Below are 23,740 nucleotides of genomic sequence, written 5' to 3' on the forward strand. Positions count from 1 at the left end.
AAGAAACCGACCTTAAGCTAAACAGGTGAATCTCAAGCTTACCAAGCAGATTTCAAGTTTACAAAGCGGATCTCAAGCTTCCCATGCGGACCTTAAACTTAGAGGCGTACCTCGACCTTACGAGGAGGGCATCAAGTTTACCAGGCAGACTTCAAACTCACGATGCAGACCTCAGGTTTATGAGACGGACCTCGAGCTTATAAGGAGAGCATCCAGTTTACCTAGCGATCATCAACTTACTAGGCAGACATTAAACCCAGGGACCCGGTCCTCAACCTTACTATGCGGACCTCAAGCTTACGAAGAACATGCTAACATCACCAGCCACAGTTCCACATCGATACCTTTTATAAAGCCAGGCAGCGCATTAACCCTATACGCTGTTACCATCATCCTTCAACCCTGTGACTGTTATGTGTCATCGCCTTCGGTTAATTAGTTCAAAACAGAATGTATCTGTATTTACCATCAGATGCGGGCATGTGCATGCAACAACAATACCCCATAGATATCTATGCAACGCTTTATTACGAAACGACTGATGTGTACAGGCTATTTCACTAATGCGTTTTCGTTATTAAAGCTCGCACACAATGACAGACAATTGAGGCAATTAGCGGAAATAATTAGTGTTCTGTGCATGGGCAAATCCTGCAGGAGATCAGACGTGCCCGATGGCTATGGTTTTAAATGTGGAGTTAAGACCTGAGTTTTAAGGGGAAAGCAGACGGATTAAACAAGGTAAATATTAATGTCGTTAATTATTCCAGAATTTGTATATACAGTTCCTAAATTAGGGTTTAATGGCGCAAAACTTAGCTGGTGGTAGTCATTTTATTACATGCGCATCGCCGGGTAGATCTTAATACAAAACACATTACGAGAGTTTTTAAATTACGATGCAAATATTCAAATCTGTTAACTTATTACCACAAATTAGCATGTGCTTTAATTATGTAACCTAAAGCTATGTGGCAAACGATGTAAACTGAATCAGAATTCTTGACTACTGTGTAAGTGTAGTTAAGGTTTGATAAAATGAAATGACAGGTTATCGCCTCAAGGTGTAACTGAATTTCATATTTCACGCACAAGTCTAGAGGATTCAGCCTGTTGCCTACCTGCTCATTTTCTTTCTGATTTATACATATCTTCAGGTAAATGTAAATAGAGGCAACACTGTTTTGGAAACGAAAAAAACTTTCATCTTAAATCAGTTTATTACTTATTCTAATACATTGTACGTACAACGTTTAATCAAACATATGGCAATTGATCTTGTTCGATTGATAGTTATGTTAACTTTTTCCCTGCTTTAATGTTCCGCCAGCAAAGAGTTTCATTTTGGATACATCCAAGAATCAACCAGCTCCTGAACCAACCTTGTAAGGAAAATTTAACATTTATTGGTCATTCATAAACTTGGCAACATTCCAAGTGTCCGTGGACATATAAATAGCTCACAATTCGTAATGGAAAATCCCCTCTAGACGACTTCCACGGAGTTTGCCGCCTAGCACTCAGTCAAATTTTTATTTTGCCGTCAAGTTGGAAGGCCTTATTCAATGTACAAGCTATAAGTGACAACAGAATAAATGCTTGTCATTTTCGTGATGTATCTTCAGTCTGGTAACCTTGGTGCAATGATTGAAAACCAGAATAAACATCGATCCTTTATTTTGCGACGGGGGGGGGGGGGTGTCATATAAATTGAGTAACACAACAGAAATATGACCCACTTACTTTTATATACAGTGGCTTAGTCGAAGCTAAAAACAAAACGGACACACAATGATAATCAGTATCCTATAATCTTCTCAGAATAGGTCTCTAATACTATATAGGGAATAACTGATTCACCTAAACCAGACGGATGAGCTAAATTATTGCAGTTTCGGTGCAATTAAGCAATAACTTAATGACCTTAATTTGGCAATTGGTATTATTAGGACCACAATTAGTCAATTGTCAGACAAATAAGAATGATGATTATACGAGAACTGATGAGCTGGTGGGAACTACCTGATGATACGCAGGTCCAGTGTTATTTTCTCAAAATATACTGGGTAACATTATAGGTGTAAACGGATGAACACGTAATGTAGACATATAACACTGACTGAACATGGAGCTAAATGATTTAGCATCGAGATGATAATCAGCATTAACGTATTTTACCCAGTGATGTCCATGTACATTGTTCGGTAAGTCATTTCAGTGAAGCAGCACTAGATGAAGGGCGGCGGAAATCCGTTCTGCAACAAGGAGGCACATTACACGCACATGCACGCTAAAGGCGTCATATGACTGAAAACTGTTAAGTACAACGTTAAACTCTCAGCACTCACACCACGTACACTGGTACGTGTAGCATAGATGTCAAGATACCGAAGTACTACTTTTAAGCCATGGGCTGAAAATCGTATTGGGCGTTATAAAGTTGGTCGTGGGTCGAGTCGACATTTTCAAGAAATGTGATATAGCATCAGTTCCTTCGCCACAGGTATTAATCCACGATATTATCGGCTGTTCAAATTGTGAAGCTTTTCTTAGCTTACTTCTCCCAGTAATCGGTGGTTGGGTACATTTATAGAAAGGCATTGGAAATTTCATTCTGATGAGACAAACGTTTCACCGTGAAAAACTATTAATCTATGAAGGTTTTATATACCGCAGTCAAACAAAGTGCTTTTGATTCAACACATGATGATGGCCAGTTTTTTAGGTGACACATCATCTATTGTTGAGTGTAGGCGTATGTAGGCTCACATTATACAGCGTTATAAATAACCCGAGTATTTCCCGGACACATGTTGTAAGACACATGTGAAAATGAACCTGCCAGTGCGGAGAGCCTATCGTACGTAATGAGGAATCGTTGTAGCCTGTATAGTAAGTCGGTCACATGCTGATAGTGCACAATGGGATGTGACGCATAAAATGTGACCGGTGATCGACGCCATTGCTTTTGGAGACAAACAGCAGGGAAAAAAGTTGATACATTGCAGAAAAACGTGTGGCAAAAAAGCAGATTATGAATGAGTGTTTAGATATAACCCTTGCTTATAACCTTTATATAAATAGGTTTTTAGTTTTTTTAACTTTATTTAATCTGTGAAATGCATGAAAACTGACTGAAAAGCACAAAATATCATACACTTGTGGTGGCGTTATATTTAGATCAATTGAACCATCATGGCTCACGCAAAACTGACCTAGTAATTTCCACGGTTTCGTGGTACAAATCATTTTTCTGGTACAAATCAGTTTTGTGGTACAAATCGCGCCGCGAGTAAGCATGAATAAGAAGTGGCATTGGTCACTACATGTCAAAATGGGGAACCAGTTATTCGCAGTCGGGGTAAAAACAACACATTCGTCGAAGACAGGGCATCAGGGCATTGGTAAGTAATCCATACCAAAAAATGGCTATTCTAACTTTGTTTTCAAAACACACTTTTCTTTACATGTGTTGAGAGGTTACCTAGAAAGGTCTTGCATGTCAGAACGGCCACTTGGTGTTAACCCCATGTTGATGCCACCAGGGGGCGTGACATAGTGTGGAAATAACCTATACCACTAATTCACACCCTGTGGCACAAAATAATAGCACTCACTACGTACGTCTACTTATTCTCTGTTTCAAATGTGTTATGCACTTTAAAAATAGCGCAGCTTTCCATGCTGACAACGTACCATCTTCAGTTCTTAATTCAAGAGTTTCAAGAGATAATATCACGTCGACATTTTTGACCTACATGTGTCGTACACTTGAACACAAGAGAAACATCTGTGTCAGGTATAAGATCAGCCATATCTGATTGAGATGCATCGCTTAATGTGTGCGTTTTCTGATCAATACTTGAATACCATTACGTCTTGGTTGTTACGTAATTTTTCAAGTACGTTCCACAATTAATCCAGCCTTTCCTCCAGGGCTCATTTGTGTATTAGCTAATGCTGGTATTAGGTCATATTTCATATTCAAAATGTTACCCACACTCAGCAACAAATGCAGTTCTCTAAAGTCAAAGTATAACAGCCGCCCATTTAGTTCATATTTTATATTTATTTATTTTTTGATTGGTATTTTATGCCGTGCTCAAGAATATTTCTCTTATACGAAGGCGGCCAGCATTATGATGGGCAGAAAACGGGCAGAACCCTGCGGAAACCCACGACCCTCCGCAGGTTGGTGGCAGACCCACCCACGTACGTCCGGAGAGGAAGCCAGCGTGACCTGGACTTCATATTTTATATGCTGGTACACAATTTTTTTAGGTTAAGTACAAAACTGAAGACTTGACTTCCGGTTAAATCTGGTATTAAGTCTTAAATCAGTTTTGTACAACCGCGCCTATGTAATATTTCAGCTGTTCTTGTAGTTAGTCTCCCTGATGAAAACACGACGATCATGCTGACGACGCCTCAGACTTTACGGTTGAGTTTGTTTTGAATCTACACCTTACGAAGGCGACCAGATCGAATATGCTGTCGTCCAGGAGATTGTTTTACCTAACCAATAGCGCACAAATGGCCAAGTTGAAGATCAGAATCATATGGAATTACTGATATCTTTTTATTTTTTTGGGTTCTTTTAAAATGTTTTAATTGTAACCCTATCGGTGAAAACAGACCTCTACAGAGCTGTGGTTAAAAAGCGACTTTCAAAAAGTTTTCTTGATTACAGACAAGAAAAAAAAATTCCAGCAAAATATTTCTCCAGCCAACAATCACACTCGTCTGACAATTTAACTATCTTCTAGGAACAGTACGTGCCGTCATCGCAAGTAAACCACGAGACTTCCACAGTCTGTACATGTCATAAATTCTATGAATGCGGCTCCCATGTAGGACATTCAGATAGGCTATTTCCGACTATACAAATCTAAAGGTCACTATGAGGTCATCCATCTGCCTTACTTACATATACCTAAACCTTATGTAAACACAATCGTTTCTTTTTACAACAACCCCCTCCCCCACCTCCCCCCTCCCGACAAAACAAATCATACAATTAACACTGTTTGGTGATGAGGCGAGGTCCCTGTGCATTATTCATTGTCATGCCGAGATGTTTCTTTTGTGGCTTTAGGTAACAGGACTTCGGATTACAATCTACTCGCGCCTACAGAAGGACAGCGTCAACTTCTACCATTTTCATACGTTTGATCACGTCTGGGAAAGCTACTGGCAGCAGTTCCCGCGAGCAGACTCGTGCATAGTTCCCGCGATCAGGTTCGTACATGGCCGCCCGGTAATATATCTGAGTAGTGGTCGCAAGGCTATTATGTCAATGGGCTCGTGAAGTCAGTATACCGATGCAGCCTGCTTTGCTTTCATTGTGAACGCCTTTTGTTTCCGTGAATAATCCTGCATACCCTAAGCCACTCTGTACACTCTAAGGTTATGCCCAAAACAGTTAGGTAACAATGAAATTGAAACTTAACGACCGCTGATTTTTCAGTAATGCAACATTCTAAAAAAAAATCACTGTTAAATGCCAGTCACAATTCGAGTGCTGGGATCCGTTTTCCTTTCTGTGCGTTCTAAAATGTAAATTAATAATTACTCAAAAATGATAATCGATCCCTTCATTCACTGACCCTCCTGAAAATAGGTGGGGAGACACAGGAATACAGTATTTTACGTTATATAGAGTACAGATTTCTAAGCAAGATATTTTTTAATCGAAAGGCGAGATACAGCCACAGAAATTCAGGTGGTGTCAAGCTAAGTAGATTTCCCGAAACAAAAGCTTTGAATGTCCCAGGGTCAGCGTAGAAATCACAAGAGCGACGATGTAGAGTGGGTCTCCTCCGGTCCGTAATAGGAAACATCTTAACACGGCTACCTCCACCGTGTCAGGGTGCGTCTGAACAAGATTTCTAGAGTGTTGCCTTACTCTGCTAAATCACGACCACATGTGACGCTTTGGCCACCTTTAAAACACAGCAAATGTGTTTTTATTGAACCAGCCCAAAGATTCCCAAAAATATCCCGCGAGTACAGGCTAAACCAATATGTTGCTTTTGGAGTTCGTGTATTGTTTGGTGACGAACCGTGTCTATAAATACGATAAACAGAGGTTAGCTGGTGTTGGGCGGGGCTGGGGCACTACAATAATACACGAGGTAAATTCTGGCCTATATATCGTATCGTTATACCTTGCCAAACTGGCTCGGGTGGGAGGGGGTGGGAGGCGTGGGTTCAAACCTGTGGCTGGTGCGTCACTACGATAGAACGTTTCACTGCCCAGCCCACACGCGGCACGAGACAAAACGTGTTCTCACCGCGAACTGTTTATCAAGATACATTGACTCATCACTGTGCATCAAGCTACGCCTACTGATTGTTCTCATCCGGAAATGTTAACCGACTCAACGACTACGTCTCCCCCAAAAGTTTCCGGTTTGTCACTTTAACCCAGCTACACTTTACCAAAACAATATCCCGTGGCTTTTTTTATGACCTAGTTGTCATGAATATAAAATACTAATGGGACTCACATTCCTATAACTTAGTATGTTTTTTTTTTAAAAAGCAGATTGCCGCATTAGTAATTTTTACATATTATATTTTCACCGGTGTTGTTTTGACTCTCTCTCTCTGTCCGTCTGTCTGTCTGTCTCTCCGTTGGTACGCTGTCTGTCTGTCGGTCTGTTCGTCGGTACGCTGTCTGTCTGTCTGTCTGTCTGTCTGTCTCTCCGTCGGTACGCTGTCTGTCTGTCTGTCTCTTCGTCGGTACGCTGTCTGTCTATCTGTCTGTCTGTCTCTTCGTCGGAACGCTGTCTGTCTGTCTCTCTCTCCGTCGGTACGCTGTCTGTCTGTCTGTCTCTTCGTCGGTACGCTGTCTGTCTGCAACTTTACGGTAAAAGTTATCCTTGGATTTGGATGAAATTTTGTACGGGCCTTGGGTTTAGAACAAACTGGCGATCTGCCTCGGCATCCGCATCCGCATGCAGGAATTTTTAAATGATTCTTTACCACCGAGAGACATACATGTGTAGTCCCTTGTTTTGTAGGTAAGGATGTTCTACATTTACACTGACGCGGAGAACTGAACTCTCGGAAATTACTTCATGCTGATGTCACAAAGCTAAGATTTAAGCATTTGGTGATCCTATTGGGTGAAAACAAGTTTCCTTACATTTAAAATAACAGAAGAGTATTTATCTGTTAATGTCGTGCTTTTTATAGAATACATATTGAACAGATGAAGCTGTATATATTCAGGGATTCCAGTGACGGGCACATTCACATGAATATCAAAGCCTTTTATTTCCCTTGCAATCAAACAGACCAGTCACTCCAGAGACAGACGCATTTGACACGACAATGATAATCCAAGTGTTACAGTTTACCAGCATGGAACGTTTTCTCCAGGCAATCCAATAAAGTTCAGTTTTCAGCCAAAAACGCAATATATCTTTTTTAATTGTAAAACACAGTGCCCAACTCGACTTCCTGGAATCAGGGATGTTAACTAGATAGCAAGCACGAACTTGACTTAATGGATATGTGAAAATCCATACAAAACAAAAGATTATGATTTTACTTAATTTATTTATTTGATTGGTGTTTTAGGCCATACTCAAGAATATTTCACTTATTTGACGGCGCTCAGCATTATGGTGAGTGGAAACCGGGCACAGCCCGGGGGAAACCCACGACCAGACATTCCCACGTACGGCTGGAGAAAAGCCAGCATGAGCTGGACTTGAACTCACAGTGACCGCTCCTGGGTCATTACGCTGCGCTAGCGCACTAACTAACTGAGCCACGGAGGCCCCATTACAATTTTAAGGAAAATAAAGAAAAATATGCCACAAAAAATCTGCTTTTTTAAACATTCTTGAAGAATTTGTTACGTCAATGGTCGGAAATATTCTGGGAACGCTGGGCCACCTTATTCCTCCAGTTCTGGCTCTCCACCCAGGTAAAGTTCTTTTGACAACCGTCACCATTGACATCACCACAGCAGGCTACTTAATTTCCGGACCGACCGGCTTTAGGAAAAATGTAATTCAAAGCCAATTTGAAACCCCACATAAGAAAGCTGGGAAGATTTTTTAATGCTTCTATATGTTAAACTATACCGTGAATTTCCCTATTAGGAAATTAAAACTAAGCGTATATATATCCTTTTCTATTTCCATTTGTGTTTTCGTAGTTTGATCGTCATCTTGGATCACCGAACTAATACTGGGCTGAAGAATAAAGTTTCACACTTTATTTCAGCAAATTTTATCAACACTAACAGCTAGTGTTCCAGGAGAATAAGTCAAACTGAGAAGTTAATACGCATACGGCCACTTTGATCTACTCCAGACTAGGATATTTAATCCTTTGTCACGCTTTGAAGAGCGTAATCTCTCAACATTTCCCCCCAAAACAAGCTGCTTCAAGGCTAACCATAGAAACCAATCATTTTGCAGTGCTTGTGAACTACGCCTTTACTTTGACAGCACAACTCTCCAAACACAGTGGTGTATTACGGAAAATAACGAAAGAGTACACAGCTTGAATTTACTTGATTTAGGTGGGCAACATTCCCGTTACCAATACACCTGTTACACTCTTGCCAACATTGACTCGCCCTTTTATCCACTCTTGAGAAATCATATCCGCCTATTTACATATATGCTGCTTGTCAGTGAAATGCTAATTCATGTTGATCGATCGTTTGCAAGCCTGGCGGTCTGATGATTACCTCCCTTTCCAGGAGACTAAGAACCTATTTATCACACTATATCGGAAGTGTCTCCACACTTCAAAGCTGTGTAGTAATCAACGAAGTAGTCCCTGTTACGTCATTAAGCAATGTACGATGTGATCTAAGAGTTCCACACGGCATTACTCCGTAACTCATAAGCAAACACAAGTTGTCGATTTTAGTTAAAGTAAGCCCAGTGGCTATTACGCTCTTTCATCACATCGCCTGTAGCGTATCCTCATAAGATACCCTTGCCAAAGGGGTAATGTTTTGCACACAACTGGCTGTGGATTTGCACTGCCTGCGCAAACCATATCTCAGTTAAAAACAGATGCAATATTACATCAAAAAGGGTTTAAAGCTTTTGCGGGAGATACCGAAGAAATATAGACCATTATTACCGACCGAAAATCATTCAGGAGAATAAATTCATTCAGTGTATATTTATTCAGTGTACTTTTTCCAGTGAAAAAAAGATTCTCCTTCAGCACGATGGCAGGCGTGTGATAAAATGCCTTGCCTTGGGGGTAAAATGTGCAGGGGATGAATCACTAAACGGCCTTGATCATCTGGCACCCCGGCATGTGCTGCGGGCAAGCTGCCCCCCTTATACGTCCGATCGTGTACAAGCAGTGATTACAGGATCACAACCGCCACAACACTTATTTGCCCCAGTAAACGTTGATCACGCTACATTTCCTCTGCGTACTGTATCACAGGAGAATTACACCCACGGCCGCCTGATCATTCAGGTTAGAGAGAGGTACAACAACAACAACAATAGCAACACAGTCAATTTCAACGATATAAAGCCGTCGGTTTATTTAATGATTTGATTAATGACAAGAGTACTTATGGGGGCTGTTTATTGTAAACAGATGCATTGACAAAACAGATGGTAAAATTGTTTTGATAAATTATTGAAGTCGATTGTTGGATTGAATGGCCGATAAATCGATTGACCGGCCATGCTTTAAAGTGATAAGATCGCTAAGACAAAATTTATTGCCAACTTTACATATAATTGCGGTAAGTGCCAGTTTGGCATACAATCGTGTGGTGTCGCATGTTGACTGAGACCACCCAAGTGCAAGAGGCTATCAGGTTATGCACTAATAAGGGTCAAACAGGTATATATCAAAGAAAATGCTGTCGTGCACCACTTTAAGGTTGATAGATGCATGGGCTATAGCCTAGACGTCTCTGTCACATCACATCAAAGGTAGCGAAATAACAGCGGAGAAAATATTTCCGGTTTGCATCCCTCGCTCCAGCCCTCTTAGAAAAACCAATCAAACTGTTCAGGAAATCAGATTTATGTCCTTTACAGAAGATTTAAGGTTTGTGTCTCCGAGATAAACCTTTTGTAGGCTAATGGCGTCTTTATCCACTTATCTGGCTCTCACCACGAACAGGAAATTCCATATGTACAATACAACAATCGCGAAAGGCTCTATATGATCATAAAATTTGACAGGTCTAAATCAACCTCCAGGTAAAGCTCTATCGTGCAAAGTAAGGCCAGCCCAGTCACATACCTAATAGTTAATTTTAGGAGTGACACCCGTCATTTTAGCAAAAACGCAATTCATTATTTCAATGCTGTTTCGTGCTTCCCTTCCAAAAGTGTAGTTTGCAACTTTATTAGCTATAGCGTTATGGACACGGGGTAATATTTGTTCGCTATGGGTTTGACGTCTACCCAAATGTTTTTTTTTCAAGCGGTTTACAGTGCGAACAAACGATTAAGAAGTTTCCAGACATGGTCTAAATTGGCAAATAAACAATGGTAAACGGTTTACAGATAATAACTAAACTCAGACCTTCGGTTGTTCTGTAATATAATATGCGCTTTCAAAATAATGATTTTAAGCGGTGTTTGGACTACGGCATGCCTACATCGTTCGTTCACCGGTATCTGGAATTGACCTTGGGATTATCGACCTGGAACGTCCATATTGGCTTACGGATGGTATACGAATGTCTGTTTCAACGCATAAATTCTACCCTTGAGAATGACATACTTGTCAACGAGGAGGGTTATAGCTCCCTTTTAGATCTACGGACATCTCAAAACCGGTCACCTCTGTACAATCGCGTATCCTAGCACATGTGGTAGATATTTGTAAGTCTCTTAAGTTAAGAGTACAGGCAGTGCACCAACATACTTGGAAGAGACGCAAGTACAAGACAGGGAAAACGCCAACAAAACCCGCATGAACAGAAGCTGTACAATTCGACAAAGCAAAGCAGATGTTCTGTGTCCCAGCTACATGGATCGAAAATCCACACGCGGAGTACAAGGGTGTTGCCAGGGCAACCGAGCTGTTTACTGGCAAAACTTTGTCTTTTGTGTGGCACCACCATCTTCTAGCCATGTGTCTTGAATTTCATGTTTGTCAATGGTGCCAAAAATCAGGAATCTGTATGATTTGCAAATACAGGTGTAAATCTGCAGCCAAATCCAGCGCAGACTAACGTACGTGTCTGTGACAAACCATAGACTCGGATGATAACTGGACATGGACTTTTATTCCCATCTCAGTCAACTGATAACATAAAGTGTGCCGTGTTAAACCAGCAAATATATCCGTTTTGTTTCAATTGTTCTTGACATCAAACGTGTTCGTCTTCTTAAAGTACAGAAACGGTGATCATTGTCTTCTTTTTATGTTTTGTGAACGCCTATGAGCCGTTGACGTACATGTTTTTACCGATTTTGTGAAATGGTTTAATTCAAGAAGAAAAGTCGTATTATCTATTAAAGCCCCGTCCAGACTATCCAACATCACTGAAGTTGAGTCAACAAGTTGAGCCGTGTTGAGTAGTGTGGACGGGTTCTTCAACTTGGTTCAACAACGCTCACCACCATCTAACTTTGTTGAATCGGAACTGTGCATGTGTATTTGTTGTCAACAACTTGAGTCGAGTTAAATGAAAGTAGCCAATCAGCGGGCGTGTAGAAATACCGTGACCGTCTTAAGGCACGTTGAAGGAGCAAATTGAAGGCACCAAAGGCGATTTAGAGAAACTGGTCTCACGATGAGACGGTTCTGTTAATACAAGAGTATGAAAAATACCCTTGCGTGTACAACACTCTCTGTAAATATTACAAGGACAGGGACAAAACTAAAATCCTTTTGTCCCATGCATTGGAGAGAAAGATGTAAATTTCACTCCAATTTATCGAAAGTTTGCTGAAAAAAAAACACAGCTCAACACACGACAACAGTGTTGGACAATGTTCAACAATCTGATTTGTAGTATGGATGGACACTCAACTTACCTCAACAGCATTGAAATTGCTGTTGAGTCAACAAAAGTTGAACGATGTTGGATAGTCTGGTCGGGGCCTAATAGGGGTATTGTTGTGGTATATACTTAATCTGTAATTGATTGATGGATATTAACATCATTAACTACATGTAACTACAACAAGGCACACAGTAATTTCAATGAAAGGGTTCTTTTTGGTTCTCTCAGTATTTCTAACCAGTACTCTATATGTTTTATTGTGGTGTGAAGAATAAACAACGTCGGTGTTGTTCAACTGGAACTTTTTGATACTGCGCATTGAGTTGACAAGTGTGAGTCACGTCATTTCTCTTTAGCGCTTACAACGATCACCACCAGATTTCTGATCACAGCTCATATATCAGAGTAGTACAACAGGCGTGTAACGCCAGGGGTTACTGATCTGCCTTCAGAGATTCCGAATCAGGTCAGCTGTTGTATTTCTAGCAGATTATATTGGGAGGTATATTCAGTTGTATTGGCGGGAAACAGAAGAGTGCAGCCACATGCTATTTCCTTAATGCAAGTATTCTGGACTTACGCCTACACTCTCCAAAGTACAGCCGAAAGGCGAAGACTATCCCTATCTTGAGTTGAGAGTGCCAAACAGGCATAATCATGGACATAAAACATCAAAACTGAATCTCTATGGTTTAAAATATGGAGAGACCATTTCTTCAGGAATTTATCCACGTTTCTGAATTGTACATGTATTTATGTTTTACAACATTGTGATACAAACTCTTCATTTCATTTACTTTTCTAGTCATATGGATCCAACGTAGCCCTTTCAAGAAAACATATAGTGTGCCTGGAGACCGGTGTGTGGAATGTCGTTTAGTCGTGAATGTAGGTTTTATTTAAATTAATAAACAAAATATACATCTGGTGAAGATGCGACCTACTTGAATATGTGTCGCAAATGCTCGGTTCAGTGTGGTAAAAATGCAATTAGTGCTGTGAAATATATTTGATATACGTCTTCATTTAAATGATAATGTCTCCTCTAAACGACGCCTCAAATAACCCGAGGGTGTTATGTTCATACTGGCCCTGATATTAAATGTCATCAGAATTATGCGTTTCTGACTGCAGAAGAAAGCTGCTGTGTATAATTATACAAATGACAAATATACATAGTTCGCCGTGAGAGCTCTCAATAGGTGAAGACAAGCTGTTCATGTAGCAACTTATACAGCACTATAACGTAAGCAGAATTAGTCAACACAAACATAAAGATGTTCTTTGATATACTTCATCAGTGTTGCATAGATGCATTAAGATGTTTAATGATATAGCGCAGCTTCACTGAAGCCACCCACGGACTCAGAACCATGCAAGGAACAAACTACAGCCCTTTGCAATTACAGAAAAAACGGCGATCAAATAATTACAGTGACATTGCCAATTGATTGAAACCTTGACTCACTTGTTTCAACATTTTGCGATTTGTGTGCAAAGAGGATTGCCGAAGAGAACGTTCTCTCAGCGACACAGACTTCGATGTTTACTTATCGGGAAAGTGTCGGACGTTTTTGGACACGATGAAGGCAAGTACAGCTTGTGACAAGCTCACGAGGTCCCAAAATCTCCAGCAAAACTTCCCCACCATCAATACAGGCAATGTCAACACGAACTATGTCAACACGGGTAAAATGTCGACATTCTGAACTGTGTCAACATGGTTGTGGCCTTTTTGTCACACTTCATAGCTGTAACAGTATCAAACCTGATCGCTAGGATAAAAGGCTGTAAACACATTCCGTAATTCTTGAGTTGGTTGCCATATATGAGCTGCTCTTCTAAAATCATTATTCAATAGCACGTTTGTAATAACGGAGGGCATCTACCGTCGTCGCGAAAAAATATGTTTATTTATTTATCTGATTTGTGTTTTACGCCGTACTCACTTATATGACAGCATTTTGGTGAGAGGAAACTGGACTGAGCCCTGGGTTAGTGCGGGGGTTTGTAATTATGCATGTAGTGCTAAATATGTTGAAATATATCTACCTCCGTCTGATGTAAATGAGAGGTGTATGCAGGAGTTCCATCAGTTCCGCTACAATATATTCACATTTCTGGTTTATAGAATCTCATATGCGCCGTATTCAGTCAAAACACGTGGAAGTTAGAATAGTCAATCACTTTTCCACGATAGAATTCTATATTAGCATCCCAAAATATTAAATAATTAAATCAAAGCTTGAACGAATGAGTGAATTATTTGTAAACCAATAACTAGATTAAACCAAAACCATTCGATCTCCGCGTCTGAAACATACCCAGTCGTGGAGAGGAACAATTTAGCCAATGTATCCTGTACACTTACTACATGTGAACTAGCACTATTTATACAGTCATGTTTCAGCTTAGTGTCAGTGTGTATCTGCTGTGCGATTATGCACAGTGATTTTTACAAGGGATTTTTCACGTACTAATGATAATAGATACTCCTTGGGCAGAGCAATCCAATCATGGGAGACCTAAATCAAAATAGCTCTGGTCTCGGAAATCTCGTGTTATTCCGCACGTACCATAACGGAGACGATCTCGCAACAAAAACAAACTGGGCGACCTTTTGGCGGCGTTCGCCATGGTCGTGTTCAGAATGGACACTCATACAGCCTAGGCCGGCAAAACGCGATGTCGCTCAGTAAATAACACGTTACGATATATTTGCAAACATGTAGCGGGTTTTGATGGCTTCGTATTAGCTTTTCTCGGGTTTTTAGGAAGATTTTGCAATAAAGGGTAACTATGAGGAACAGTCCACGAGGCCTTATAACTTTATGTAGACAATGTTAAAGAGCTCCACAGCCAATGTTGAGGGGTGCTGGAGTTTGAAGATACTTAATGTGAAATGAATGTATTAAATATTTTATATGTCATCAGTGTATTAAAATAAAATAACGGACAATCGACAAATGCCCATAAATCATTAAGTAATATATATAGGAAGAAAATGTACATAACATGGACCTGTTGCCGTCTTATCAACAACCAGTGGAGTTATCTTCGCAGCTATGTGCGTTTGCTATATATATAATATATGTATTGTTATACATAATACCTTTTTACAAGTCACCCAAAGAGGATGCGATTCGACATATGGACTCATCCAGTTCAAATACGGTCGAATACGGTCAAATATTTCGTAGAATTCGACAAATAGCACAGTGTGAGCGGAGTTCGCGACACAGAAGTTTGCCCTATTTTGGACTTGACGAGTCGATGCGACAAATCGCACCAATCTCATAACAACTAAACTACTGTCAAGTACACAAGGACTGCCAACCTGCACAAAACTATACCGCCTAAGCAATTCTACAATCAACGCTGAGTTTATTTGCTGAATGCTTTCACAGCCGCGTGAAATTACCGGAGATAATTAGTGATTCATCACCACATGCACTTGGCCGTCCAATTGCACCTAGATCAAGCAATGATAACAGACCAACTATCAACTGTAATAACCAGTTTACCAGGTAAACCGTCCCGTGTCAGTCAGCACGTCTATTTATGCTTCAGTCACGCCATTCTCAGATGGAGGATCGTTCATGTGAGCATAGGGCCTATGATAAAGAATACAAATTTGCACGACACAACATCTCGTGTACAAATAGTGGCCATCTTGAACAACAAACGGCCATACATCTGCCAACGTGTTTTGATTAGTCCAGTCCCGAGAGGTCTTTGCTCGCATGTTTGGCCTTGTTTCTTAGACATTAAAATATCTTGAAATGCAGTAACAAAACCTGTTTCTGGGTGAATCATAGAAGATGTATGCATGTATTGTTCATTTATAATGTCCTTATTAAAGTTACATGTAATAATCATACAAAATACTTTAAAAAATAACCCCACCTATGACATGTCGAAAGACAAACAGTGAAAAAAGTTAACGTTAATAATGAAGGTTGTATAATATTTATACAATAAAGCAAGACACACACAATTTAGAATAGAATACTTCTGTGGCTTTGGTGGTTTTTGGGAAACGTCGTGGTGGACTAGAATGATACCGCTCTGATACACAAGAAGACATCGTCGTGATACACAAGAAGACATCGTCGTGATACACTAGAAGACACCGTCGTGATACAGTAGAAAACACCGGCGAGATACACCAGAATGCAACGGCGAGATACACTATAAGACACTGGCGAGATACACTATAAGACACCGGCGAGATACACTAGAAGAAACTGTCGTTAAATTCAGACAAACAATGAAAGACAACTCTTTTATAATTTCTCAGGCAATGTTGTGTGTAAAGACAGGCAAAATAGTCAGGTGACATCATGTACACAACATATCTTACTACAGAAAACTGCGTTAACCTTAACACAAAGTAGGTTCGGGCTGGAAAAGACATGTGTTAAACAGAACGAAAAGGCCAAAAGGGTTTTGATTTAGGGCTCTTTTATCGTTAAAGGTAAAACAGTCTTACAGGCCAATTGTTACCATACATACATATATCCTGATGCTGCCATAAAGCAGGTCAGACTGAATTAGACATATGTATCACATATATACACTTACGTTCACGATAAAGGCACATACATATGGTCGCCAGGTATCCAATCTTTTTCACGGCAAAATGCCAAATGAGTGCTTTCACGATACAAACGATTCATGTAATTGTCAATAACTTAACATAGTGGAAATACTTTCGTTTTTTAGGTCTGAAAGAGAAGTAAGTTTCACCTTTATTTTAGCAAAACATGAATTGTCGATGTTTATATAGCGGATTGAGCCTTTCAACATTATCTATGTGAAATATATGTTAAAAGATATGATGCCTTATCATTTATACCTCTAATAAAATAAAGAGTGGGCCTAACTGGCTCATTTAACTATCAAGTCACTCTCGCTATGGCTGATCGGCTCCTAACCTCTGAGGTCGCAGACTGGCTACTATCTTTCGTTAGTTTCATGAGGCATTAAGCCAGGGCTGAAGATTGACAGGTACCTGTGGAAGGGCGGTGGTTTACCCTGTACCCTCTGGCTTTTTCCACCCAATAAAACATCACTGCCACAAATGGACAAATACAAGAAATATAAAGCATGAGTTTACGTTACACTGAACTGCATCCTTTTATAATTGCTATGTACTCACTTGTGACAAAGAACGATGTGACTCCCAGGACTGCTGTCATCTTGACAATGTAGTAGATCCCCTCCATGGCGACACAGTAGTATTAGATGGATAATCTTAGATCCCCTGCGATGATGGCTGCCTCCCTAGCCGGTCTAACGTGTACACGGGTTTGACTCCTAATGCAAACCACGTGTCATCGAACAACCCAACAACCCGTTATTCTCTGGATTACTTCTCTAGCCCTCACCTGAAACGATGATGCTCACTAGCTGCTTCGCCTTAAGAGAAATCGATTCTTTGACCTAGTACAGTTCTTCGGCGTCAGTCCGTAATTGCAAGTAAATCCTTAAATTGCTGTAGTCTCTCTTCTAAAAACATCGACGCACTAATATGTCCTTGCCGTCCACTTGCAAAACGTGGAAGTGACACTGCAACGTTCGACGCCTGCACCCGCCCACGCGTTTAACTAGTCAGAAACCAGGAAAAGTCGGCGAGAGAGAGAGAGAGAGAAAAAAAACAACCCCTGTCTGTCAACAAATGTCTGTTTTACTTCTCCATCCTTTACAGCAGACCGGCCGACAAGATAGTTTATCCTTGCTCAACTGGTTGCTCTCTGATGCACATGTGAATTAAACCACATTGAACAATGCACCAGAAAAACGCGTCCGCTAGAAACGGCGGTAGCCGTCAAACTGGCTGTTGGGTGTGCGTATACTCCAGCAGGTATACGACGGTATTGTGGGAAGGTGAGCTTGCTCGTCGTCTCTATATACACGTCTATTTCTGGTCGGCGCGCTGCGATCTAACTGGTGTTGGTGGGGAGACCGGTTGTTGGCGTTAAACTGAATACGAGGGACCCCCAACCACATCGGTTCGACAGATGCGCAGCAGAGCTGACTTAAACTCGTCAATACGACGGCTTAGGCGGGTTTTCATCAAAGTCACAAGAACGAGACGCGTGGAATACTTCACTAAAGTATTCGGCTACACAATAAAACAATACATCGAGCATCTCATGTCCCGCTGTCGAGCCAATGCTATCACCATATTTTCTTGACTGGGAAATGTTCTATGTCAACGAAAGTGAGGGTCCCTCGCAAACTTTGGGGTCTGCGACAAGCATGGGCTGACAAAGAGCTCAAACAAATGGCCACCGGCCAAATGTCAACCCGCTTGCGTGTGTCAACTAAAAGGCCATTGAAAATAATTATTTGCGGAGTATTGCTTTAAAGTATGTGATTCACCTCTGTACAAAAGGGAAACGAAGCAGGAGTTTTAGTGAATTAGTGATTTTCGTGAAGTTGGCATTCATGTTAACTTGCAAGCATTTCAAATTTATATAGTTCAGTTAAAATGATATCATAAAAACCGAGCATTAAAATTGAATTTCTGACGGTTTGTGGCGGATTTATGAGTATATCAACTGAGGATTCCAAACTTCAGGCAAGCTTTGTCGAGGAAGCTTTTGGGGCAATTTACAGGATCTATAACAGAGAGATAGTTGAAGAACAACCATACCAGCGTGGGTTTGCTCACATCCTCACTACAACACTTCGTCCACATCACACTACGGTGGATTCATATACAGCCACACCACATTACGGTGGATTCATATACAGCCACATCACACTACGGTGGATTCATATACAGCCACATCACACTACGGTGGATTCATATACAGCCACATCACACCACGGAGGATTCATATACAGCCACATCACACTACGGTGGATTCATATACAGCCACATCACACTACGGTGGATTCATATTCTGCCACATCACACCACGGAGGATTCATATACAGCCACATCACACCACGGAGGATTCATATACAGCCACATCACACTACGGTGGATTCATATACAACCACACCAAACTACGGTGGATTCATAGACAACTACACCAAACTACGGTGGATTTATATACAACTACACCAAACTACGGTGGATTCATATACAACTACACCAAACTACATACATATACATCAACACCACACCACGGTGGTTTCCATACATCCTCACCACACCACGATGGATTCAAATACCGCAGTTACAGAAGAATACAGCTTTTTTGTTTGCGTGTCAAATGTTCGCCACACTTCAAAGTTTTATTTCCTTTTCTTGACAGTATATGTAGCAACAGAGTTTGTCCCGCTAAGAGTTTGTCGCTCCAAACTCCTTAAGATAGACGCCGCATCCTCAAGGTTTTGGGTTCCTCGGTTACAGGTACAGACACTATAAGCATATGATATTACGTCGTGTTTTCGGCATGGCGTACAAATGAGGCAGCACAAGCATAGCTGACTAATCGGGACTGATCTAAATGCTAAAAGAAGACACTTTCCCGAAATACGGCTGAAAATCTAAAAGAAATGTTACATTCAAGCAGGTAAATGCATTCACGTCAGTAAACCAAATGTTATTTTGACGTGGCCTGAAATATCGTATCCATACTAATTCCATTCCTAAACAACCGCCCTTAATAGTCACAATGATTCAGTTTCCTGTAAGCCGCGGTAATTCGTGGTAATTTGGGCGCCTGCGCCTGTAGCAGATATTTACGCGTATTATACTCAATATTGTGTACATATTAAAACTGTGGTACACACAATAGTCTGTGCTGTACGCTACAACAAATGACGTCCTCATATAACCCTCGAGTGTGTACCGTGTGGTTCAAAATATGCATGATGCATGTATCAAACTTATTTTTGTAGACTCTTTGGACTTTACTTATATTCTACGAAGGTTCTGCAAAGTCGACTGTATATTTCAATTATTTCACAGCTTGGCTGGTGTTCATGGTTTGTAGGCTGTAGACTTATATCATAAAATACATTCTGTTATCAAATAAGGACTGAGGTTTAAGTTGTATTGAAGTTGGACAACTGGAAGCCTTTATCTGGTTTATTACATGCCTAAGGTCAGTTTCATAAAGCTATTTGTGCAATGTGAAAGACAATGCGAGTGTGTAATTTTTTAAGTTTCACCCTCGTATGAGCGTATGCATATTTAGAATATTATCCGATAAACTGTAGCAGTTAGCAGTGTGCTGGATATTCACTTCCTGTATAAACCTTCACACCTGGAGACAATAGACCAGGATGTAATCAAGTACAATCAATTATGCCATTTAATTAAATCCTAAATATTAATTAATTTCTTCTGTTAACGACTATAAAATCACTTGCCCCTTTATTACCAATGGTTGGATTTGGATTTCTTCCCGTATGTAGCTGAGCGGACAGGCGGGGGGCTGGTCAAACTAACACAAAGCTACTTCCGGTCACTACGCTGTAATTAGCATGGGCGTGACGTCCGGTGTACTCAACATGAAAGCCTTCATCACGTAAATAAGAACTAGGTAACTATATAAGGTCATTTCCGGTGTTTGGGGCCCGTATCACGTCGGGCCGAAACTCGTGGAGTAGGCGATATGCAGACGTCGTGTTTCTAATCCCATGAAATTCAAGAAAGGCCAATTAGGTTGTAATGTGAAAGGTGTGCTACACAGGGTTTTTTACTTACACATTATAATGACTATTTTTAAATCGACGCCTGTGGATAGAAATAAAATTTCTGAGTATATAACTAGTTGTATAAATCTGAAGTTTCAAAAGTAATGGCCCGAGGCCTTCGGAACCTCCGGGATCCGGGTGCTTAGGGTGCCAGTGCGGCGCAATGACCTAGGGCCCTCTCGCCAATGCGATCACTGTGAGTTTAAGTCCAGTTCATGCAGGCTTCTTCTCCGGTCGCACGTGGGAAGGTTTTCCAGCAATCTGCGGATGGTCTTGGGTTTTTACGGGGCTCTGCCCCATAATGCTGGCCGCCGTTGTAAAACTGAAATATTCTTGAGTTCGGCGTATAGAACACCAATCAAATAAATAAATAAGTCAAAATGACCCCATACTGTTGTAACAAAAACAGTAACACCTAAACCTTCATTGATTCATTAACCAGTATATGTAGTATGACTTCCTTAACCTATCGGCAGCAATTTTTTTTTTAATTTTCATAAAGCAGTGAACAATTCGTGATGAATCGTCGGCTAAAACTTGCGGCATGTATGCATGGTAAGCTGGGCTGCAAACTTCTATCCTGTGTGTTACATATATATGCATGTATAAAGACAAAAAGTCATTGTTTAATGTGAACGAACCATGATGAGAAGGGATAACACAGATGGCAGTATATGGTCAACTGGTCATTTCATACAGGGGAATTTAAGGGAAATTTCTATACAGATGAGTTACAAATATATGTAGAGAGTAGTGCCGTAGTATAAAAGGGTAGAGCCCACAGAACAAACTAAACAACGACAACAGTGCGATAGTTCCCAAACTGTCACACACAACCATTGAAATCTGGCCTCTGGATCAAATTCATAAGTACTTAGCCTCGGGGATATATAGTCCTTCAGCAGAAATGTGGTTTACATAGGACTACTGTAGAGAATATAGCATAGAAATGAGTGTGGTATAATTAACTAACTATTTTTTCATCAGATGTAAACGGAGATATAATATTGGCCAATCAGTGGTTTAACTGTCAATGAAATAATGTTTAAGCTTTAGGGAAATTTTGGCACCAGCGATTTTCACTCAGTATTTACTTTCTTTTTTGTACGTAGCTAATAACAAGAACAACTTTGGACATGAGCAGTCCCATGTTGCAAACATACAAACAACATAAATTTATTTATTTATTTCATTGTCGTTTAACGGCAAATTCAAAATGCTTTCTATAGACAGATGATTTCGATTATATTTGACTCCCCCCCCCCACGACCACCACCACCACCTATTGCTCCTTACCCATCGATCAGAAACACACTTCAGTTTACGTCACTAATAATTTACCAAATTTCCATACGAACAGCGAAACATCTGGAGTGACTGTTACGGTCCTGATGGTCCTCTATGATATAGCTGTTAACACCTTCATTGGAGATTATTGATTTCTGGAGGGTGGGGGGCAGGGTAACAGGGTATTGGACAGTTTTGATTTATTCCTAGCTTAATCCCATTACTAACCTCTTTCTCACGTAGGACATGTCGACAAAATGTAACACAAGAAGGTCAAAAAGAAATTGAACAAGTGGAGACAACCGTGTAAAACATCAATAGAGAGTTGTTTACCTTAGATTTCTGAGCGGGGAAACTTGTATAGGTGATACAAGTAGCATGCTTGCAAATTGAAAAAAACGAGTATGAAATTTACGCTTTTATATCTTATGGACACTAGAAAGATCAAAATATGGCGAAACATACACACAATACAACTATAAAAAAAATTCAATCCATGCCAGAGATAGCAGGTTTATCATCAGGTCTGAATCCTGAGTAATCGGTAGGCCTGTGTTTAAATGATTACATGCCGTTTCATTATTTTGTATCAAAACAGAATCTACTTTTCCGTATCTGGTTCATATTTAGCCTTGTCAAAGCCAAACAGCGCGTGATCATGCTGTAAAGACACAAACTCAATTATTCATTGAGATGATCTGGCTATTGGTCGTTGAGCCAGTGTGTTTGAACCCAGCTCTTCCTGTATTATTTACGACTGTAAGCCAGGATGTTTGTCAGATATCAGGCGATGGTCGGTATTTTCATTCTGGTACTTCAGTTTCTTCCATCCATGTTAAAACCTTCCCGTCGTCATAAAAGTGAGTCGTTTTTTAGCACGGCATTAAAGAAATTAAATGAAATTAAATAAATCAAACTCAAACCTTGCTGGTTTGGTTGCGACCATAAGCCTGTATGGAGGTTCGTACCTCCGTACCTAGCGAAGTGCTGCGATACGATACAATGTACGAATTGTATATGTTATTAATAGGCCATAAATACATGAAAAACATTACAAACATCAAAACTATACTTCGATTCTATGGGTCGGAGATGTCAAAGACTCCACGCGCATGCTCCGTTACCCAATGCTCTAAAACTGACCTTGTGCATGAGGTAACCTGATGATATCAGTCGTTTTTTTATTTTCAAGTTGATGTGAGAATTGGGACGAAAATGTAGAAGTATCTGACCCGGATCTGACATATTGTAGCCCCTTGACATTTTCAACTTCGACAGCTTACGCCTAATTTGCGTCATATGCAGACCTGAGCTATTAGGACTAAGTCGCCATTGTGTTTAGTTCAGAGATAGCCCGAGTGGCAAGGCTTTAGGCATGACCATGTAACGTCTACTCCACGTAGGCACTGGGCGAAAAAAGACTTTGGATACTGAGGTATAATCATAGTTTTTAGGTAATGTATACATTACATCTTCATTGTTGCAGTCTTACAATTTCTTATGATTGCAGAAAGACATGTTTATGTGCAAATTGTTGTAATTTTGCAGATTCATTCTAGAAAGTTAAGCTTTCTCCAAGAGTTTGTTAAAGTCAATGTCTAACAACATCTCTTTGAACATGGCGATGATGATATATTTAGAGGCTTACGTGAACGCACACAATTTTTACATTAGGATTTCTACAAACCGTCCCAGTTTAATTTTTTCAGCATTTTGAGGTCTTAAAAATTATTTAAAGACTTTGGAAAGGCATGCTTCCCCTAGACGTACAATAATAGACTAAACTGATGTACATTTTAACCGTTATTTTTATAAAATTCA

At 40.3% G+C, this 23,740-nt stretch overlaps 1 protein-coding gene across 1 annotated transcript in view; it reads right to left on the reverse strand.

Annotated features, from left to right (window-relative positions):
* The window catches only part of LOC135479719 (uncharacterized), a 35,808-nt gene extending 17,629 nt beyond the window's left edge, over positions 1 to 18,179 (reverse strand). The window contains exon 1 of the mRNA XM_064759625.1: positions 17,133 to 18,179. Within this exon, the coding sequence (XP_064615695.1) occupies positions 17,133 to 17,199 (67 nt within the window). The 5' untranslated portion in view covers positions 17,200 to 18,179. The remainder of the gene's footprint in view (positions 1 to 17,132) is intronic.
* Between the last annotated feature and the right edge of the window lie 5,561 nt (positions 18,180 to 23,740).

The sequence above is a fragment of the Liolophura sinensis genome, chromosome 1, assembly GCF_032854445.1.
Source record: "Liolophura sinensis isolate JHLJ2023 chromosome 1, CUHK_Ljap_v2, whole genome shotgun sequence".
In the NCBI taxonomy this organism is placed as follows: domain Eukaryota; kingdom Metazoa; phylum Mollusca; class Polyplacophora; order Chitonida; family Chitonidae; genus Liolophura; species Liolophura sinensis.